Here is a 20,000-nt window from a genome sequence, read left to right on the forward strand (position 1 = left end):
TGTATATATATAGATATACAATTTTTATTTATTTATTTCACTTTGCACGGCATATTAGCATGTATTTGCTAGGGGCCTAATCAGCCTCATCAACCCCAATTGAAATAAAGTTACCTACCTACCTACCTACCTACCTACCTGCCTACCTACCTACGATTCACTTGAAATGCGTGCCGTTCCAAACTAACCATTAAAACCCAAGTCATTACTTTGGTCAATCACAAGGGTTGCAGACAGTCAAATGACCAATCACAATGCTTTGAAAAATTTTATGCGGCCGATGAAGAGCATTATTCCGGTTTCCCCTCTCCTCAAAAACCAACATTTGACTTAATTTGCGTTAATTGTTGGTTTCAGTTTATAGTGTTCCCAATTAGTGCCCCAGCACTAGAACGACCGAAAAGGCAGTCACTAGAATTTGAATCATTGTAGACTGGACAATCGCAGTTTTGGATATATTCTGTTCCTTAGGTTCATTATAAACCTGTAAAAACCAGATAGCTAGAACTTTGCCTACTTTGTAAGCGGATAGCACTGGAAAATTTGGACCATTTACAGACTTCATAAAATGTCTGTAAATAATAAATTTACAGACTTTAACACTTAACCCCATAAATATAAAATCTCTGTAAATTTATTTTACAGATATTTTACAGAGTTTTGTTGAGTAAAGCTCTATAAAATGTCTGTAAAATGTTTATAAATTATTGGAGCTACAATAAGAGGAAATACTTGAAATTTACAGACTTTATAAAATCTTGCAAAAATGTCTATAAATCGAAAATTTACAAAGATTTTACGCCGTTTGGTGAACCAACATTTTAAAAATATTTCACATACTTTACCCCTCCAGTTTTACAGACATTTTATTGACATTTCCTGCCTTCTGTCAGGTTTTAAATACTTAATTTACAGAGATATTGTGAACATTTTGCTGAGATTTTGTGCACTAAAACACCAACATTTTAAAAACATTTCACATACTTTTCCCCTCCAGTTTTTTGAGGGTTTTTGTAGACATTTTATAGACATTTCATGCATTCTTCTCACTCACTTTTTACAGAGATAACACTGACATTTTATATGGATGGATTTACAGAGATTTTTTCTCCTGTAAATTTTACAGAGAAAGTAAAGAGATTTTACAGACATTTTGTACTTATCGCATAAAATCTCTGTAAATTTTTCCTTCAATTTACATAGATTTTATTGAGATTTTGTACTCATTTTATGTCATCGTAAGGACGAAAATGTGTTAAATTTTACAGACTTTTTATGGAGTTACAAAATCTCTGTAAGTGTGCAAATTTACAGAGATTGTAATTTACAAAGAAAATGTGGACATTTAACAGAGATTTTACCAACTTTTTTGAAGTCTGTAAATGGTTCAAGTTTTCCAGTGTAGATGAATGACTGAAGGTTAGGTTTAGGTTTTTCATTGGTTTAAAATAATACAAAGTGTTCGACGGATCGTAAAAAACTGAAATTGCTGTAACATGCAAATATGTATTTTTGAAATCTTTTTGTGTTATCGTTAAATACGTACGAGATTGATTTCAGAACCTTTCAGTCCTTCTCCACGCCTTGTGTCCTCTAATAAAGGTCTGGTGGTTCCTCGAAAGCGGAATTTGTGGCAGGTTACTTCTTGCACACTACATGTCCACATATCCCACAGGGGCTTTTCAGGGCCAATGAAACACCATCAACGAAACGACAGAACAGAACAATAGCAAAAAGTGTTCAAAATTCCAGCTGGCCGTAGGCAAACCAGTTAGCTAATTACAAGTGCAGCCGTGAAGTGGACCCAGGGATTACCAGGATCAAACTAAAGTAGTTATCAGAACTTGTCTTAAACTCGGGATGTCCGTATCTCAAGGAAAGCACTCTAATCACCGGACCGCTCTACCTGCCATCCGTTTCATTGCCAATAGAGCAACGCCATCGGTAACCTCATCGCAAACGTCTCCTAAAAATTCAATTTTTTTGCAATATTTTACTCATTAAAAGAAATCCCACAGCTGGACTGGTACGAACAGTCTTGGAATAATGTGATCACGTGTATAGTCTTCAAAACCTTTGAATTGTTCATTTCATGATGTTGTTTTGCCGAATATGGCAATTCAGAAAAGAAATCTGTCCAAATTATAGCCTTGCCGTCGCCACTGGCCTCATCGTTGCTAATAGCTATGTTATTTTTAGGAGAGCGTAGATTCCTTGTGGCTGACGGAGCCTTCCGCAAAGGACACAAGACGGACCTCGTCGCCAATTATGGAGATTATTAATCCCTCAAGCCAATGGCAAGATAAAGAAACTATCATTAACAAAGACGAAATGGAGTTTAGAAGGGTGTCACTATTTGACGTTAGTAAAGAGTTTTTGCAACTCTGTTCAGTAACATGAAATCAAAATTACGGAAATCGCGCCAGCCCATCATAATAGACCTAGTCACACAAATGCACCAATCACAACACAAAAGCAATTGTGATCCGCGCACTATAAAGACACAATTGGTTTCAGTTTGCTTTTACCGAGATATTTAAGAAGGGTTTCAATAGAGAGTCGAACGTTTTTCCTCAGTCTGTGCATGTCAGTGAAGCTCTTTAAAATCTTAGAGCATGAAGGAGTAATTATTTCTCACTAAAGCGATTGCGTCCTCTTCACTGCATGAGAGTAAGATGCCATTCTTTATTTACAGGAAGATGATGTAGAGAAATGGGACCCCTCCAGGAGGTGATCTATCCAAATGTTTTTGACGTTATTTTAATTGTGTAGTTTGACAGTCGTTTCTAACAGTCGTTTAATCTATTTTAATGTTGCAGTGAACGTAATCTGAATAAACTCTTATCTGACGTTCTAGACGAGAGAGACGGAGGGTACGTATAATGTAAATGAAGATAACTCGGCAGGAGCCTGTTACAGAGAACAAATAGAACCTCTTGTTTGAGTGTTCGTGTCTTACACTTTGTCATTTTTAGAATGCTGCTTACCGAAATTAATTCAAACAATAATCCGTTCAGGGTTTTACTTATTTTTACTTATTTTCTTGTAGAACAAATATCCGACAGTTTGCAATACGCTTTCGAGAACCTCAATTGTTTAATTCTTTCAATACAGAAATTCAGAATGCTGACAGTTTTTCAAAATTTAAGTATAAATTAAAAACTTTCCTTCAGAACTGACTTCCCCTTATTTTTGTTTGTTTGTATTCTTGCTTTTTAACCTAAATTTCTGTACAAATTAAATAAGGCACGCCTAAAATCATCATTTTATAGTTGTATTTTTCTTGAGGTGCCTGTAGCCCGAGTAAGCCCTAATGGTTTCTATATGGGTATCCTCGCCTTATGCTTTTCTTTTATTTATTATTTAATATCTCTTGTAGTTTAATATATATTTCTTTTGTAATTGAAAATAACAAAAGTGGCAAAAAATAAACTGAATCTGAAACTGAATGTGGTGTCACGGAGACATTGAATGGTTAAATTGACAATTTCAATAGGAAAAGAAAACAAACAGCGGTTACAAACATTTTCATTTTATACTTGACGTTTCGTATGTTGCAGCATACATCATCAGAAGTGACGGTTAAAGCTGTTACACAGAATTTTAAAAAACTAGAGCGAGGAACTGGTGACTAGTTAAAAAGTGTGATAACAAAATCGTAACTTCCGGTAGACGATTCTTCCGGAAGAAATTAATAAAGAAAAAGCTTCTCACTACCAATGTTTTCATTGAGAGAGGGTTTTAAATCACTGATTAATAGCGTTTCTTTAATTTTACACTGCAAGTCGGACTTTCCAGTTGCGAGGATTTCAAAATGGTCCCATTTGATGTTATGACCGGTAGAAATTGTATGGTCTGCAACAGCAGAGGCGTGGCCGACTTGTGTGACAATACTGGGCGAGAGCAATCGTTGCAGCACTGATGGCTCATTGGTTATAGCCCCGTGTTCGATTCCGGTCTCGTGGCCATATGTGGGTTAAGTTTGTTGTTGGTTTCTTTACTCTGCACCGAGAGGTTTTTCTTCAGGTTCCCCGGTTTTTCCCTCTCCTCATAAACCAATATCTCTAAATTCCAATTCAATCGGATGCACGACCTCCCTGAAATCCGCACTTTCGGGTAAATGGAGCTTCCTGGGTAAATTACTAAATTAATGGAGTGAGAAAATTATAACTCGGAAGAGAGATGGATGAGTTGCAACCTCCAAGTCATCTCCCCCTGATGTCCATAGAAATCGTTCCGTCTAACTCCACGCTTTGTTTTCAGCGTCAAGAAAAAAATGAATCCCTTTACACTTCGTTTCCATAACCAGGACAGCGAAATGCAGGTAAACATAGTGAATAGTCAACACGCTAGTAAACGATGAGAGGAGAGTTCCTCTTGTTCAATGATTTGCGAGTATTTTATTTTTGTTTGCACGGTTTCTTTGTCAAGCGTGTGTTGTCTGTTGTGCTCGCGCGTTTTCTTTTTATTTGCGCAATGTCTTTTGGTTTGCAGCGCGTCCTTTTTACAGGCCGCCTTACTTATCCCTGTTGAAAAATAGTTTGCATTTCAACACCCATGTTCATTGCCATCACCAAAAGAACGAAACCTTTATTGAGCCAGGATTACGTTCAGGCTAATTCTCATTTTTTTGTTTTATATTTATTTTATGTCGCTAAAAGTAAAGAGTGATTTTCTTTTGTTGCCTTAATTTCGTTTTGCATCTCTATGGTCACTGATTGACTTGAAAACAGAACACTGCATTCTCAGCTAATCAGAAGCAAAGGCGATATGACTCACCCGTATTCCTTTCCCGCGTTTTTTCCCGCGCTTTTCACGTGTCGCATGTTTTTTATTTACGTTTTGATTGGCTCATTGGGCTATCTTCATGTCTTTTGATTGGCCAAAGTTTATTCGCAACATTTTAGTTCCCGTATCACTCAACGTCCTCAACTGAAAACCTCTCTATATATTGTGCTTTTTTCATCACCAGTATGCACTGGAACGGCAAGACATGAGTGGCGAATCACTTGTTTGTCTTTGTATCGTCATTGTTTTCTGCTTCTTTGTGGAGCTCGCAATATTTCCGAGGTTTGTATTTATGACATTTTTCAGTCAAGAATACTAGTCAGTGGATCTTCCCACCTGTAATATTCTAACTTTTAGCATGCGGGCCGACCAACAATTAGAAGAAACTTCACTTTCAAGAATTTCGCAAGGAACTGGGATAAAGAACAATTGGAAACTTACTACATCTGGCACCTTCCGAGAATTTGCATCAGCATTCTAGTACATTTTCATGCAACTAAAAGTTCAAGAATTGAACCTGGTCAAAGGGGAACGAGCGTACATGAGACAAAAATAATCTCAATGCAATTTAGTTTCTCAAAGCTGCTGACAAGAAGTCAGGAATAAAAAACAACGAAAAGCTCACGAGGATAGGGAATCATTGTCAGTCGTCCCTGCGTCGTAGAAAGCTGCTCCCAAAGCTTAACTTCTTCCCGACAACTGTTGTGTTAAAATGGTTGTAGTTAAAACCTGGACCACACTTACAAAGTATCATAAGCATAAGCAAGACTAGAAACTCAGTAGAGTCTTGAGAATTGGACACTTACTTAATATTATTATAATTTTATTTCTACAAGGTATCAATTCATATTGTTATTTTCAAATTAAATTCGGCATCAATTCGTATTAAATGCTTTTCAATGACACCGTGTTTTATACCATGGGGTAAAAATAGTTTTAATATAAATTTGAAAAGGGAGAGAGATATCAGTAGCGTTTTGCCGTATCGCGATCTAAAGGATTGCGAATGTTTTTCACCCCACAGGAACTTGAGGAATGATTTGACGTTTTCCTTGGGATTTGTTTTATTGTTAATACCCACAATCATCACATGCGCTTCTAGTTCGCCGAAGGTAAGGAAAGAAAGAACAACGCAAAAAGCAAGAACTCTGGTGGTCGATTTTGTTTTACAAGAGACGAGTGTAAAAATAGAGTATATATCCTGTCCCATGACCAGCATTTATTCAATTTGCATATAAACAGTTCTGGTCCCAACAGTGTCATTTTTTCTCCTCTAACATGTCTCTGTTTATCTTTTTCTTTGATAATGTTCTTAGAGTTGTCAAAGTGATATCACATTTTGTTAAAAACTTGGCCCGCACTTCGCTAAACGACAGTTAACGTTCTCCGTTTGATACGTCGCTGAGTGTAAATGTCGTGGATCACGGGTTGAGGTGGCGCATTTTGGCCCATGGGTGTGCGTAACTTTTCCGCCTTAAGAGAAATGATATTGAAAATACATTGCATTTTAACTTAATGTTATTTCCTTTTTTACTTGATTTTTTTTGCACGAAATTCGCGAGTTTCTAACTTTACTCGATACCCACAACCCTGAACATTAAGTTCGCTCTGTGATGCTTCTTACCTAAACGCTGTTACCTCATCAACGATTTTATCTATATTTTTTAGTATTTTCCCAAATTCGTGGTTGAAGCGTCAAATGTCCTCGACTGTAGTAAGCCAGCTCGTACGCTTGCTGCAGCTCTTTGTGTGACCATATTGGCCGCTACGGAGTTAATAGACATGGTAAGAAAACAATAAAACAAAGTGTTAGTTAGGGAGTTTGTTCTGTCTGGGAAACTATGGTATGTTCTTTCTGGACAGGCTAAAAATGGTCTGAGTGGGTTTTGCTTACTTTGTTGCTTCCAAAGGCGTTAAAACCGTCCCTTTAAGCTTCTTTTTTAATGAAAAACGGGCATCTTCGAAGCATAAAGGCCTTTTGGATAGTTTAGGAAAAAAGAAACCTAAGCATGTAAAAGCTTGCTTCTCACCGGTACGCAAAAAAGAATTTGTGAGAAAAAAAGCAAACAGCTCAATTCTAAAATGTTCTTTCTTTTTATTAAAGCTTGGTTGTGAAACGACTTCTTTATCAAAAGAACAAGTTGAACTCAGACACAACAGATCAGAGCCTTTAAATCCCTCCAGTCCAACTTGTGAATATCCACAGGTACGTAAATAAGAGCTAATTAGTAAATACATCGACTGTTAGTATTCGAAGTTCAAACCAAACATAAACATTTCTTCAACAATTTGGCCAAGTCATACAACTGCAATCTAATGATCCAAGATCGGTGATCTTTCAATTGTGTCCAGTAATGCAAATGACGAGATATACCTCCCCCCCATTTCGATTAATGGCAATCACGAGGTCAACTTCGTATTTGTAACTGAAGATTTGTACAGTAGATTTCGGGACACACTTTGAGACGTTTATCGTACGTGTTGTTAGACACAACTGATGATAAAGGTGAAGGAGAAGGGAAATAGGACAATTCGTGTTGGTGATCAAAATCGGCATGTACCTCATTAATTGCAGTACTCGATCATAGACATGCGTCCGGAATCGCTGATGACAACTAAAGTGATTCATATTAGCGCCTTTTTCACTGATTGATTACCGCAAGACCAAAAGAAATTAGGCCAATCGAAACAGGCTAACAAGATCAAACGAGGCAATCACAGCAAAAGACAAATAGGTACGGCGCATGCCCTGAAAAATGCACACGAATCAACTTACAATAGGCCTTTTCACGATAGCCGCCATGTTGGTTTCAAATTGTCATGCAAAATAGCCATGTGTTATGCTGGGGGGCAAACATTGCAAAAAAGGCAAATTGCGAAATATTGAAATAGCGTTGCTAAAAGTACAGTTTAGAATTTAGAATTAAGTACCTTTTATAATAATTTTATATCTTTGATTGCCTTTTGACTTTGTTATCTGCTCATTTTTCACTTGTAAAATCATTCTATTTTACTACTTAGGTGATAAACATTCAATGAACGTGAAACAAATCATCTGTGTGGCTAAGATGTTCGTTATAACCTCTCGAACTTGTTTTTTTTTGCCCCCTCAGAAGTGTGTAGCTAATTTGCATGATAATAGCAAATCCAACACGGCGGCCATCGTGAATAAGGTCTGTTGAATTAAACTTTTCGCGATCTGATTGACTAGGAATGTAGCGTGGAATCATTTTAAGCCAATCAACGCAAAAAACAGTAATGCAAACCAAAGTAACTTAATTGGTTAGGTAAACTATAGAAAAATATACTATTTTCGAATAAAAGAATCAGTAGATCATCTTTTAAGGACGTTCGCGCTAATTGTTTGTGCGCAACGTAACTGCGCAGGTAACGCGACTGTAATATGTCACGCATTACTTCGAGCTTAGTGAAGTTGAGGTTTGAAAACCTTTGCAGAAACCGTGGACGATAAGTCTTGCACAGCGTTGGATAAGAGAAGATCGTGATCAGTCAAAATTGATTAAAAATATTTAGGAAAGTCAAGTAGACTACTGCACGACTGATGTTCGCGTTGTTTTTATCAGTCGTGCACTAGTCATGACTTTCATAAATATTGTTCAAGCATTAGTTAAAATAACATGGCGACAAAAACGCCGGGGAAAACATTCCAGGCCGGCAAAAGAATGGCACATTTATTTCCGAATCATCATGAAACGTTGAAGAGAAGTGAGCGGGAGGATGGAAAAGCTCTGGAAAAGGTAGCTGCTGATCGAGTAGTGGCTGAAAGTTTGGAAAACTCGAGGACGAACCGTTACGTAAATTTAATGGGGCTGTTTCTTTCTTTAATGTTTTTATTACCCTCCGAACTTAAGTTCAAAATGAATTTATGTTTTTGAAGTTCTTTTCCTTTACTTTCGTGAAAATAGAGCAGTATTTTCGTCCTCGTCGGCGTGAATAGTGCGGACCTGCGTGGAAAAACCAGCGATTAAATTTCACAAAAACCACACTCCAGAAGACGAGCATGACGGCAATGGAGAAATATTATACAAAACACTAACCAAATGAAGATGACGACTGCTTAAAACTTCGTTGCTGTGCTCGAGACAGCTTTGTTTTGGGGTAAAAACCTTTCATCCCTTCAACGATCGATCCTCTCCTGGGTTCCAGTCCTTCCCCGACAGGTCACGCAAAAACGTGACAAACAAAGTTTTCCAAGAGCTTCGTTAAATCACATCGATTTTACTCCCTTGGATCATCGGTGACCCCTATTTTTTTAATCATGAATCACTTACTCTACTTACTATCTACAAAATATGATAAAATGAAAAAAATCTCACAGTAAGAAGTTGTCTTTTTTTTAAATTTTCTTTCCTCGTGCCATCGAATTCCGGTAGTGGTTGCAACCGATAGAGGTTACGAAAACGCTCGTCCAGGATGAACTCTACTGTTTACGACATCCCTAGCGGCATGAAATTATCTTAAAATCCCACTCCTAAAAACTTATGCACGGAAACCTTCACTCTAACAGTTTATTTTTAGGATTTTGGATGGATGAGCAGATGAGGCTACCTTTCGTTATTATGACAAATTTATCGAAATTAAGGCATTTTTCCACTGCCATTTTCTCCGAAACAAAGTCGGTGACCCCCAATTTTTTTTTTATTTTTGGAGTAAGTACTTTATGACCTAACTCTAGGCGAGAAATGAAGAAAATCTCACCGTAGGAAGATTTTGGCGCGAACGTCCTTAAATAAATGATACCTTAATATGCAAGAGGTTCGAGACTCTGATAAGTTGATGAGGCTAAAATCCAGTTTGGCTGCTTTGGCTTCCTGTGTCGAATAGACCATTTTAAAGTTCTATGATCAATTACCAGACCTTTGAATAAAAACGAGGCTGGAGTTGACCTTGTTTTGATACAAGCCTCACTTCTTTTCTGATGTGAATAGAAACTCGTTAGCATTACAACAACATGATTTACCTACGAAAAGCAAAGAGGTTTGTATCAAAGCAAGGTCAACTCCAACCTCGCTTTTATTCAAAGGCCTGCTAACTGAGCACAGAACTGTAAAATGGTCTATTGGACATTTTCCTAATATTCTTTTATATTTTCTTGTTTGCAGTATTTCTCGCACAATGGTATCTTACTTCTTGTGGGCATCTCAGTTGTGGTACAGCTCAGTCATTCGTTGAAGGTTCTTTTGACACTGGCGATAGTGGCAGCGTACTGCATCATAAACACTTCCGTAAAACATCAGCTCTTCGACAATTACGATAGTTACGTTCACTATAATTACAGGTATACACACTGCTAGTTTATATTCACCTCCAATGTCTGGTTTTCATGTTATTATCATTGTTTTCGTCGTCATTGGCATCGTCATCATCATCATCATGATCGTCGTCGTCGTCGACTCGTCGTTGTCGTCGAATCGTCGTCGTCGAATCGTCGTCGTGATCGTCGTCGTCATCATCGTCATCATCATCGTCATCATCACCATTATCATAATTGAAAGACACAAATCAAAGGCTTTTACGTATTGCAGACGTTTTTTTTCTCTTTAATCAGCACATCCTTTGTACCAAGAAAGTACTTTTCATCTGTGATCCTCTTGCTGAGCTTCCTTATCCTTGTTCTTCATGGCCGAGAGGTAAGCTTAAACAAACTTACCCTATGATGTCATAACCGCGTAGTATCTGTGGAAGAGAGTTAAACGACCTTAAACGTATCTTAAAATCATTACTCTGCACTATCATAAGTATTTCGCCATTATTCCATCTCTTTTACGGGCGAACGCTCTTATAAATGGATTGGAACAAAGGGTTTTAAAGTAAAGGCAGAGAATGAAAAATTCACTGGTGTATGCTCATGAAGCCGTCATAACCTTAAATTTGGTTATTTCAAGTTGTTGTTCAATTGAGTACAGCAAAGAAATATTTTACTTCTATTAATGTAATGTAATGTAATTTGTTTACCCACGGAACCCCTTAAGAGGGCTCAGGAGCTCGTTCAACATGTTTCCGTGCATTCCAGATCGAATTAGAATTTGGATTTTTTTTCTGGAGAGAGGAAAAACCGGAGTCCCCGGAGAAAAGCCTCACGGAGCAAAGAGAGAACCAACAAAAAACCCCAACCCACATATGACGCCGGGACCGGGAGTCGAACCAGGGCCACATTTAACGTGGGAGGCGAGTGCTCTCACCACTGCGCTGCATTAGCGTTTCCGTGGTCGTCGTCGTTGCTTATCGACCTCTTTGTTTAACAAGGATGCGTATGTACATGCAGTAATTAACAAATTGAAAGTGGTTCAGCGTTGTCTGTACTCTTATCGACAACGATATTCGTCACCACAGTGGTCAAAATCTTGTGGAAGAGAATGCGTTTATTTCAGAGCGTAACCAAAATCATGACACAAAAAAGAGCAAGCGTTGTCTATAACTTTCTCGCAATATTATTGGTTTATTTCCCAAAATGAGCGTTCCTGATTGGCTGTTACAGTGCCCGACAATTGACGCGAGAAGGACGCTAGCAGCATTGTCTAGACTGTTATCAACAACGGCAAATTAGCCAATCAAATTGCGAGATTACAAGCAATTGTGGTAAAATGTACTATTTAGTCTATTATCCCATGTGTCCGGCACGCAATGGTGGAATAAGATACGTGTTGACTTCACGGGTCTGGGAGGAAAATCTTGAAAGACTCTGATAAAAGCAGGCCTAGAGCCAGCAAAAACTTAGTCCACTTATCGCAATAACAGGATATCAACCCTTTACACCTTGACGAGAAGTGAGTTCTCTCTTAATTACGCCACTCGTACTTCCCGCAAAGCCGACAACACAGGGTATTCCCAGTTGGTAACCTGTGGTCAGATCCATTTTCAGCTTCGTCCATTTGTTCTCTTATGTCGTCGCTTGCTAAAATTGGCTATTTTTCGTTTCACCAACTCCACATTATGTACCGCGCAAAACTAAAATAGAGCCTGGTCGCAGGCTACCAGCTGGTTACTTAGTCCGCATTTACTGACCCCGTACTTCACTTCGCTTCGGTGAATAAACAAGGAAGCGGTAATTTGCTGTTGGTCGTGTCGTAGTCACGCAAGCCGCGCGCACCTGTTTGACATTACCAGGATAAAAACCAAGTCAACGTCATTTTCTTTCTTCCGTCAGGTTGAACGAACTGCACGCTTGCTGTTCTTGCGGAAGATGGAAGCATTTGAAAAGCGTACAGAGGTGGAAAACATGCGAGAGAGAAATCGAAAATTGGTTGATAACATTCTGCCAAAGCACGTAGCTGATTATTTTCTTCAAAATCAAAACAGTGATGAGACGGTAACTTTATTTCCCTTTGTACCTTAGTGGAAGCTCACTGTTAAGTACCCATCTTAATTTTTGTTGATGCAGAGGAAGTTTTGAGGTTTACCTCGGTGTAAAAACCTGTGAAACTTTTCTTTGTTTTGTTAGCTCGTGGTAGGGTTAGGTTATTGTTTGATGTTTTTTTTGCTCTTTTGTTTTCCTTTGAGTTACGTCATCTGTGAGTTTCACAGGTTTTTAAACCGAGGATGAGCCAAGTTTTGGTCGATTCAACACCAAAATCCAATATGGCGCTTCACTAAGCAATAGCCCACTTTCGATATATCAAAATTCAGTCCTAAACAAAAGGCATCATCTCGAGGCTCTAGGAAATAAATATAAGGATTTGTATGAGTTTATTTTCAAGAGCCTCGAGTTTAGGACCGAATTTTGATATATCGAAAGTGGGCTATTTTGATTTCGTAACCGTAATCCCGTTGCATGAGTACATGTTTGTGGTTCATTTAAATTAGTTATTTCGAATCCTGCACACTGAATACGAAATAACCTCGCCAAAGCACGCACGTAAATAACTCGTTATGCCATTGCATTACAGGAGCTGTACAGCCACTCCTACAATTACGTGACAGTGATATTTGCCTCGATTCCAAATTTTGACGAATTTTATTCAGAGGATCAGATAAATGACGGCGGAAAAGAATGCATTCGCTTCTTGAACGAGATCATCAACGACTTTGATGAGGTAATAGAGGAGTTTTCAAATAAATGCTCTAAAAACAAAACAAAACAAAAGTAACAGACTTACAGATCTCAACACAAAGCGGTCACATGAAGCATACATGAAGAATACATGAAGCTTTTGCGAAGCGCTGGAAATGCGAGCAAATCACAGTGGGTGTGTGGCACAAGATCACCAATTTTGGAAATGCAAACCATAATCGCTGTAATAACTGAAATGCAAGGACCAACTTAAATAGTAATTAAAGAGAATCGAAGTTAATCAAAGAACGATTGAACACATCAGAAAAGCCTGAATTTTTGCGCATCACGGCACTACTGGGTTGGTTGAGAACTGTTTACGCCTTTACGCTGGATTACAGCCTTAAACCGTAAAGCAATTATGTTATGTTTTGTGCCCTTGTTACTGTCCTAGGCGTCATGGTTTCTTTTACTCCCGAATAAGAGGCGACGGATTCTTGTGCGTAAAGCTGAATTTATGACATCGGAGCTGAACTCTCTCCTCTATAATGGAAATTGTTTTCGACACACAACAGGCCTTTTCGATACCAGCCTTTTCTGCGAGAACAAATGCTCATGATTCATGAAGCCTGAATGTTCCATTCTTTTGAATTCCCCTTTAACTTACACAAATGTTGCCGGACGCTGAAGACTGAACGTTTTATGAATACCGTAGGTTTTGGCAGAGTCAAGATTTCGAAGCATAGAGAAAATAAAGACAATCAAGAGCACTTACATGGCAGCAGCTGGGCTGCATCCAGAAAACGAGGTAAGAAGTAAGAATAGCTCAGCGGTGCACAGCATTTTGAAAGCAGTTCGAGGATATTAATTGGGGTTTTGTAATTCTGACAACGTTAAACAGTATAGTTTCACTCGAGTTAGGACCGACTGTGCACATGAAGCGTTTCTTAGAGAGAGAAAATATGTAAAAAGAATGATTCCGCGTTCTGTTTTATAAAGAGAAACTAGATTGGCTACTCGGGTACCCCTGGTGATGGGTCGTTCCCAGATCCTGTAGTCGTCGCGAAGAAGGAAAAATTAGAGACACTGGAAACTAGGTTGGTCTCTGAAAACGAGGGTGATTCTTATTTTTCGTGTGCATAAACTGCACTATACTGTCTTATGAAGGCTTGTCCTCAAAAACTGAGTAAAAATTTGACTTTATTTGTATTAATTGTTGATTTTAGTTTACAGTGTCCCCAATTAGTGCTCCAGCACTAGAACGACTACACACTTAAATAAAGTTGCTTTTAATAGATTCCACTGTGCTTTTAAAACTCAACTTTTGGCCTTTTTCTTATATCAGTCTGAAGAGTCTGAACATTGGCGACAACTCGTTGATGTTGTCGATTTTGCCCTCGCGTTGAAGGACAAGCTAGAAAACATCAACAAAGAATGCTTTAATCAATTTGTGCTTAGAGTCGGTGAGTATTCGAGACCTGTTTCTAACACAGGAGAAGTTTTGTCAAGATTAATGTTTAAGTCACTATTTTAATAATAAAATACTTTAAGAAATTTTGATTCAAGGCTGTGTGTTGATGTGAACAAAAGGGTTAGGGAAAAAATAATTCCGGACCGGCGAACAGCGTGCTCTAGAAACACAAATCGTGCCTTCTGTTTTGAGTCTGTCGGCCTATGTTACCTCATTCTCAAGTATTGTTTCAGCTCATGTTGCGCTTGCCCCTGGGACTATGTTAACACCTTTTAGTATGAACACTTCGTGATTTCTCTTCGAAATTTTTTGTTGATTCAGTAAAACAAGATATTTTTCTTGTCATAGGAATCTGCCAGGGTCCTGTGGTAGCTGGAGTAATCGGCGCCAAAAAACCACATTATGACATCTGGGGTAACACTGTAAATGTTGCGAGTAGAATGGAAAGCACAGGAAAAGCTGGTTACATGCAGGTCTGTAGGAATGTCTATTTTTTGTAATATTCGAGTATCTTTTAAAGGCATATCCCCTCGCTTCCACTTTACTTTGACTCATATATATGAAGGACTTTTATGCTTTGCTCTTTTTGTCAGCAGTGATGATACCAACCTCTGCTGCTTCCGAACGATGAAGTTTGCAAATCACGGAGCGCCGACACATGTGCGCAGTCTCAGATATTTGAAATAGTAAAAAAAAAGCGGTTACAAAAATGGGTCTTCAGTACACAGCGTATCACGCACAGATTTTTGAGAAATGCGCATTTCCCAAACTTAGTCAGTTCCTTTTTTCAGGTCAGTTTTTTCGAGTAAACATCTTATATGCAAGGTGCCGTCTTTTTTATGTTGGGTCTCAGTTATCCAAGGCACTTTGTGTTTGTTTTATCGCCCTCATCCTGTTGCTGCCTCGTTCTCAGGTTCTCTCTTCTCCCCTTTCCGATTCACGGGTAAAGTAAAAAAAAAAGTAAAAGTAACCATATTTAACTCATAACAGTAATTCAACTGACAAACCTGAGGTCGACGTTGCGCTCATTTTACTCCCCCCTCACCATTAGTGCTCCGTTTTACGGGTATTTAAAGCTACTAAAGCTACACAGAACGGAAAGAAGTCGAAACAAGGATGCAAGATCTGGGAATCGAACTCAGGACCTCTTGCACCAAAGGTCGCGCACTAACCGACTGTGCCATCCTCGCTCCTCACGGGTGGTGAAGAAGAGTGAACAATGTTGATACCGCGAGTTCACGTCTGTGATCATCTGTCAAATACTGCTTTTCACGGTCACAAGCTACAGACTAGCTTGTTCCAGTTTCATCTCCACCCCTCGTTCTCATAGGCTATCTCACTGCCTCCTTCCAGTTGGGTATTTTAACGCTGTTGTATTATTTGAAATTGTTGCTTTCCGGTATTTCATGACACCGCAACCAGCCGGTCCCGCAGTGCTTCGAGTGCTTCTGTGTAAAAGTAGCAGAAATTTGCTTTTAAAAGGAGGAATAAAATAATGCTCTGTCATTTTTTCCTTAGGTTACAGAACAAACGTATGAAATTCTGAAGGACAAAGGCTTCAAATTTATTTATCGTGGACCAGTGAAAGTAAAAGGGAAAGGACAGTTGGTCACATATTATCTTACAGGAAGAGATGACAAGAAAGATCACTTAAGTCTACCCAATATGGCGTTTTGACGTAACCGTTAATTTCCCGCAAAAATACCACCTTACGGTTAGCCATAACATTAGCACTATGAATTGGACAAGAGACCCCAACCTCGTCCCCAGGACGCTTTTCCCTGGCTTTGGGAAAAGCACCCTGGGGACGACGTTGAAGAGACCTGGGACAATCCGGGGTTACTCAGTTTTGGCTGTCTGCTTCTTAAAAGTTCAGAAACTTAATTTTCCGGTCTTTCTGACACTTACCTGCGGTATAGCATCACAATTAGATGAACACAACTTATAGAAGACAAAAGTTTACCGAGAGTTGGAGTTTAGAAACCTATGCAGTTAGGGTTAAAAACTATATTAAAAACTATGAAGTTAGGGTTAGGATTGGTTTTTTAGCCCACTTGAGAAGTAGGGCTACAGGAACCGTGACTTTGTGACGTTTTTATCACAACGATGATCGCTGCCGGATTAACACAAGCTACTGGTTTCACTGGATCAATCATTCATCTAAACCATGTTGTAAGAATATTTTTGAAATGCATATGTTGTACATAAATAGGAAACTCTTTCACACGATTAGCCAGAAGCCGGCAATATTGAGCGATTCGATTTAAAATTTATGATTTTTGAATTCTAAATTAATCGATACCAAGGATCGTGGAAAGTGTTTTTAAACTGTATAAAATTATTCAGGTCGTAAAGACAAACCATTCTTTGTGATACAAGTGTAACATAATTTTGCGTGTAGTGTTGCTTATAATGAATCAACTCTCAAATATCAATATGTACATTAAAGAATTAAACCACCCATAATCTAATGTCTGTATTCTGTTGCTGATTACCCTCTTGGCGGGCTGAGGCTGGGTACGAGGACCAATGGCTTGTCGTCCTGCCCAGCCTCTCTTGGCTAGTAAGGCCAGGGGGCTCTGGGGAAGAGAACAGGCGTGATATCACCCTCGAGCTCGGAAGAGGGCAAATACTCGGAGATATTTGCTGCAGCAAGCTACTCTAAATTCCGAGGGGAAATAAAGATATGATGATGAAACGTTTTTTAGTTTAGCTTTTTGATTGCTTTTTTGATTGTTTACTTCAGATTTAATGATCGGCAACAAACATACGATCAATCAAAAAATTCTTCTGTTCTTGCAAATCCAAGTTTTACACGTTTGCAGAACAGCAGCCCAAAATACTGAGCAACAACACGCTTTCACTTCAACCCTTTTTTGGCAGAGCATTCGAAGTACATGAAAGGCAAAATTCATATGTTCGACAGCTGCATGGAGAAACACTAAGATTTTTTGTTCATAAACGGAAAAACACGGCATGTAAACTCGATAACACGCTAGATAGAAATCAAGGCCCCGGAATTTTTGGCTTGAGACTCTATGTCTCCTACTGAAATTAGAATTTAAACTTCGCTATTTTGTCCTTTCACAGATAGATAATCAAGATAAACTCGACCAAATAGAAATTTAACCCACTGGGTACTAAGTTTTACAAGCATAATGAAACAAAAGGTTGAAAAAGTGAGAATAAGTATGCGAGAAATTTGACGAGAATCGAAGCAACAACACACCGTCCCTGATGCAGCATATTGGGAACACTCTTTAAGTTTCCAGAACTGTTTCACCCTTGTAGAGTAAAACCCTCTAAAACGTCTCTCGGTTCGAAAAGGGACTCGACAGCTATGCTGATGAGGACCATCAAGGTTCAAATCTGCCATTTCCACTGTGTTACGGCAAGGGCACCAAAGGAGCAAATTAAGAGACGTTTGTAGGCTCGTTGTAATGTCTAAAGACTCTCTAAACTGATGTTTTTCTCACCTAGAAGAACTTGATGTGTTCGGATATCTTAGCTGGAATTAAAGTGTCCGAAAATTTTAGGGAATGATCTCTTCATTTCAGAAATTGCTAGCTGAACGTTGCCTTCTAACATAGTTACTCTTAGAACTTCCAACCGAACCATTCGCTCAGCCGAAACTGCTAGGTGACCTTTTTAAGTGCCAAAAGTTGCAAAATACCCTTTCCAAAAACGTAAGGGACTACTTTTCCATGCGAATCTTTTAGGTGATCATGGATGTTTTAGTAAAGAAATCTGTAGCTGTCAGGCAACGTCAGGAACCGAAATTCTATTTCTATTTCACCGAATATTATCGTTGGGTGCCCTGTTACGGGCGCCCACACGTAGGGTACTGGCCATACGGCGTAGTTGTTTGAGAGTGTATTTTCGCTTTCCTTTTCTGAAATTTGTTTTCCTTCCCCTTAATTCTGAACACGCAACCCGCCTGGGAGGGCGGCAAGCGCACCCAAGCGCTTAGAATAACCCCACAGGTAGATCACTTATGGTCATACACACTAATCAACTATGCTTCGGTAACAAGTAGAATTTGCTGCGGGAAGCCGGGAACAAAAGGATAGCCAGGACAACAGGAAATAATTTCTCGTTTCCAGTGTTTTTCAGTAGAGGTCGCGCATGATTTGTTTGACTCCTGAACGATATTGGCCCCAATGTACTCTCGATGTTAAAACAAATTACACATTTATTTCTTCATTAGTAATTTTAGCGAAAGGTCACAATTCTGCTCGCCAGAGTGGCTACGCTTTTTTAGGCACGCATCGCACGCATTATCAAAACGTTTTTATTAGACGCGTCATCATTTAAAAGCCGAAATTTACCGAAGATAGGCGATGGTGCACGAGCGCAGTGCGACCGAAATCTGAATTAATTTATCTTTTTTCCCATACATGCAAAGTACATTTACAGCACTGTGTTGTGGTTATTCTGGAAGTTTTCGCCTGGTTATGGAAAGAATTTTATAAAAGATGAATATAATATTTATATGGAAGTGGAAGCGCAGAAAACGTAGCGTAACGCAGGCAGCCGCCTACAGTATTCGCTTGTATCTACGATGTTTGACGGGGATTTTCTTCTGTTCGTCGCTGGTTTAAGGCGAACCCTCAGCTGAAATATTACGAAAGGTTCTTTTTAGATGCGAAAAATGGCTGGATTTGGGATTCCTGCCTCTCCACCGCCGCCAGATCTGTCTAACTTGACAGAGCAGGAAAAGCAGATTATCCAGTCTGTATTGCAACGGCAAAAGCAAATGGAAGATGAAACTTTGCAGCTGCAACGGTGAGGACGTTTGTATGCATATGCAACAGCGCCATATTGGCAGTAGGTCATAGTGATCGTTCTTTCCGTGCTTCATTCACTTTGTTGTCAAATTCCTTTTAACCATTATTAGTCTCTTCTTTAGAATTGATCCCGTATGAATGTTGATTTTTATGCGTAACTAGAAATATTACGCATCTCTCTGCAGAAACCTTCAAAAGGAAGTCGAAAGCTATCAAACTAAAGTTGAGCGAAAAACTGGACCATCCGATTATTCTAGGGAGGACAGTGTTTGCGAGGTTTGCCACAAGACAAAATTTACGGATGGTTCAGGGAAGGAGTGCAAGTACTGCAAACTCAAGGTCTGTGCGCGATGCGGTGTCCAAGTCACTATTCCTGGATCAAAACAGGTGATTTTGTGCAAATTCTTTTTTGCGCGAGAAATAAATAAAAATTGGTCTAGTGTTGTTATTTTTAAGCATCATTCATGTGTTGTTTTTTGATTTTTTTGGTGTGAAAATGGACAAACCTTTTTCATATTGTCCGAGGCTAAAATCATTCAGAGCACGAACTGAAATAAACTAACTTGATACTTTTTCTTAATTTTTTCTCATCTTCCATGGACGTACCATCATTCCTTGATAACTTTGCAGACTTCGGTAAGTCAAAATATCCTTTTTTGACAAGCCTTTCTTCAAGGCTTGAGATATTCTAAAGCATTTATACTTGGGGCTTTTTGCCGATTGTCAGTAAACACTGATGTTGACAAGTAAAGCTTTTTTGCTCATGTATTTTTAAAAGCTTCCACTTTGTCGATTTAGCTGCATGAGAATTATAAATTTCTTATTCAGACAAGGTTGCATTGTACAATTTTATCGCGGCTAGTAATCGGTGATTTACTTTCGGGAGCTTAAACCTTAACACACAATTTGCAATTAAGCTTACTTAACTCCCAGGAAAATATTA

At 38.9% G+C, this 20,000-nt stretch overlaps 2 protein-coding genes across 2 annotated transcripts in view; both read left to right on the top strand.

Moving 5' to 3' along the window:
- The window catches only part of LOC138031304 (adenylate cyclase type 3-like), a 29,155-nt gene extending 12,419 nt beyond the window's left edge, over positions 1-16,736 (top strand). The window contains exons 8-23 of the mRNA XM_068879013.1: positions 2,200-2,361; positions 2,696-2,730; positions 2,820-2,873; positions 4,264-4,324; positions 4,973-5,070; positions 5,813-5,900; positions 6,457-6,573; positions 6,893-6,994; positions 9,912-10,087; positions 10,358-10,439; positions 11,957-12,118; positions 12,696-12,842; positions 13,515-13,607; positions 14,145-14,262; positions 14,619-14,743; positions 15,789-16,736. Of these exons, the coding sequence (XP_068735114.1) occupies positions 2,200-2,361; positions 2,696-2,730; positions 2,820-2,873; positions 4,264-4,324; positions 4,973-5,070; positions 5,813-5,900; positions 6,457-6,573; positions 6,893-6,994; positions 9,912-10,087; positions 10,358-10,439; positions 11,957-12,118; positions 12,696-12,842; positions 13,515-13,607; positions 14,145-14,262; positions 14,619-14,743; positions 15,789-15,947 (1,779 nt within the window). The 3' untranslated portion in view covers positions 15,948-16,736. The remainder of the gene's footprint in view (positions 1-2,199; positions 2,362-2,695; positions 2,731-2,819; positions 2,874-4,263; positions 4,325-4,972; positions 5,071-5,812; positions 5,901-6,456; positions 6,574-6,892; positions 6,995-9,911; positions 10,088-10,357; positions 10,440-11,956; positions 12,119-12,695; positions 12,843-13,514; positions 13,608-14,144; positions 14,263-14,618; positions 14,744-15,788) is intronic.
- A 1,813-nt stretch (positions 16,737-18,549) lies between these two features.
- The window catches only part of LOC138032139 (regulating synaptic membrane exocytosis protein 2-like), a 57,913-nt gene continuing 56,462 nt past the window's right edge, over positions 18,550-20,000 (top strand). The window contains exons 1-3 of the mRNA XM_068879741.1: positions 18,550-19,055; positions 19,243-19,444; positions 19,688-19,693. Of these exons, the coding sequence (XP_068735842.1) occupies positions 18,913-19,055; positions 19,243-19,444; positions 19,688-19,693 (351 nt within the window). The 5' untranslated portion in view covers positions 18,550-18,912. The remainder of the gene's footprint in view (positions 19,056-19,242; positions 19,445-19,687; positions 19,694-20,000) is intronic.

The sequence above is a fragment of the Montipora capricornis genome, chromosome 14 (genome assembly GCF_036669925.1).
Source record: "Montipora capricornis isolate CH-2021 chromosome 14, ASM3666992v2, whole genome shotgun sequence".
NCBI lineage: Eukaryota > Metazoa > Cnidaria > Anthozoa > Scleractinia > Acroporidae > Montipora > Montipora capricornis.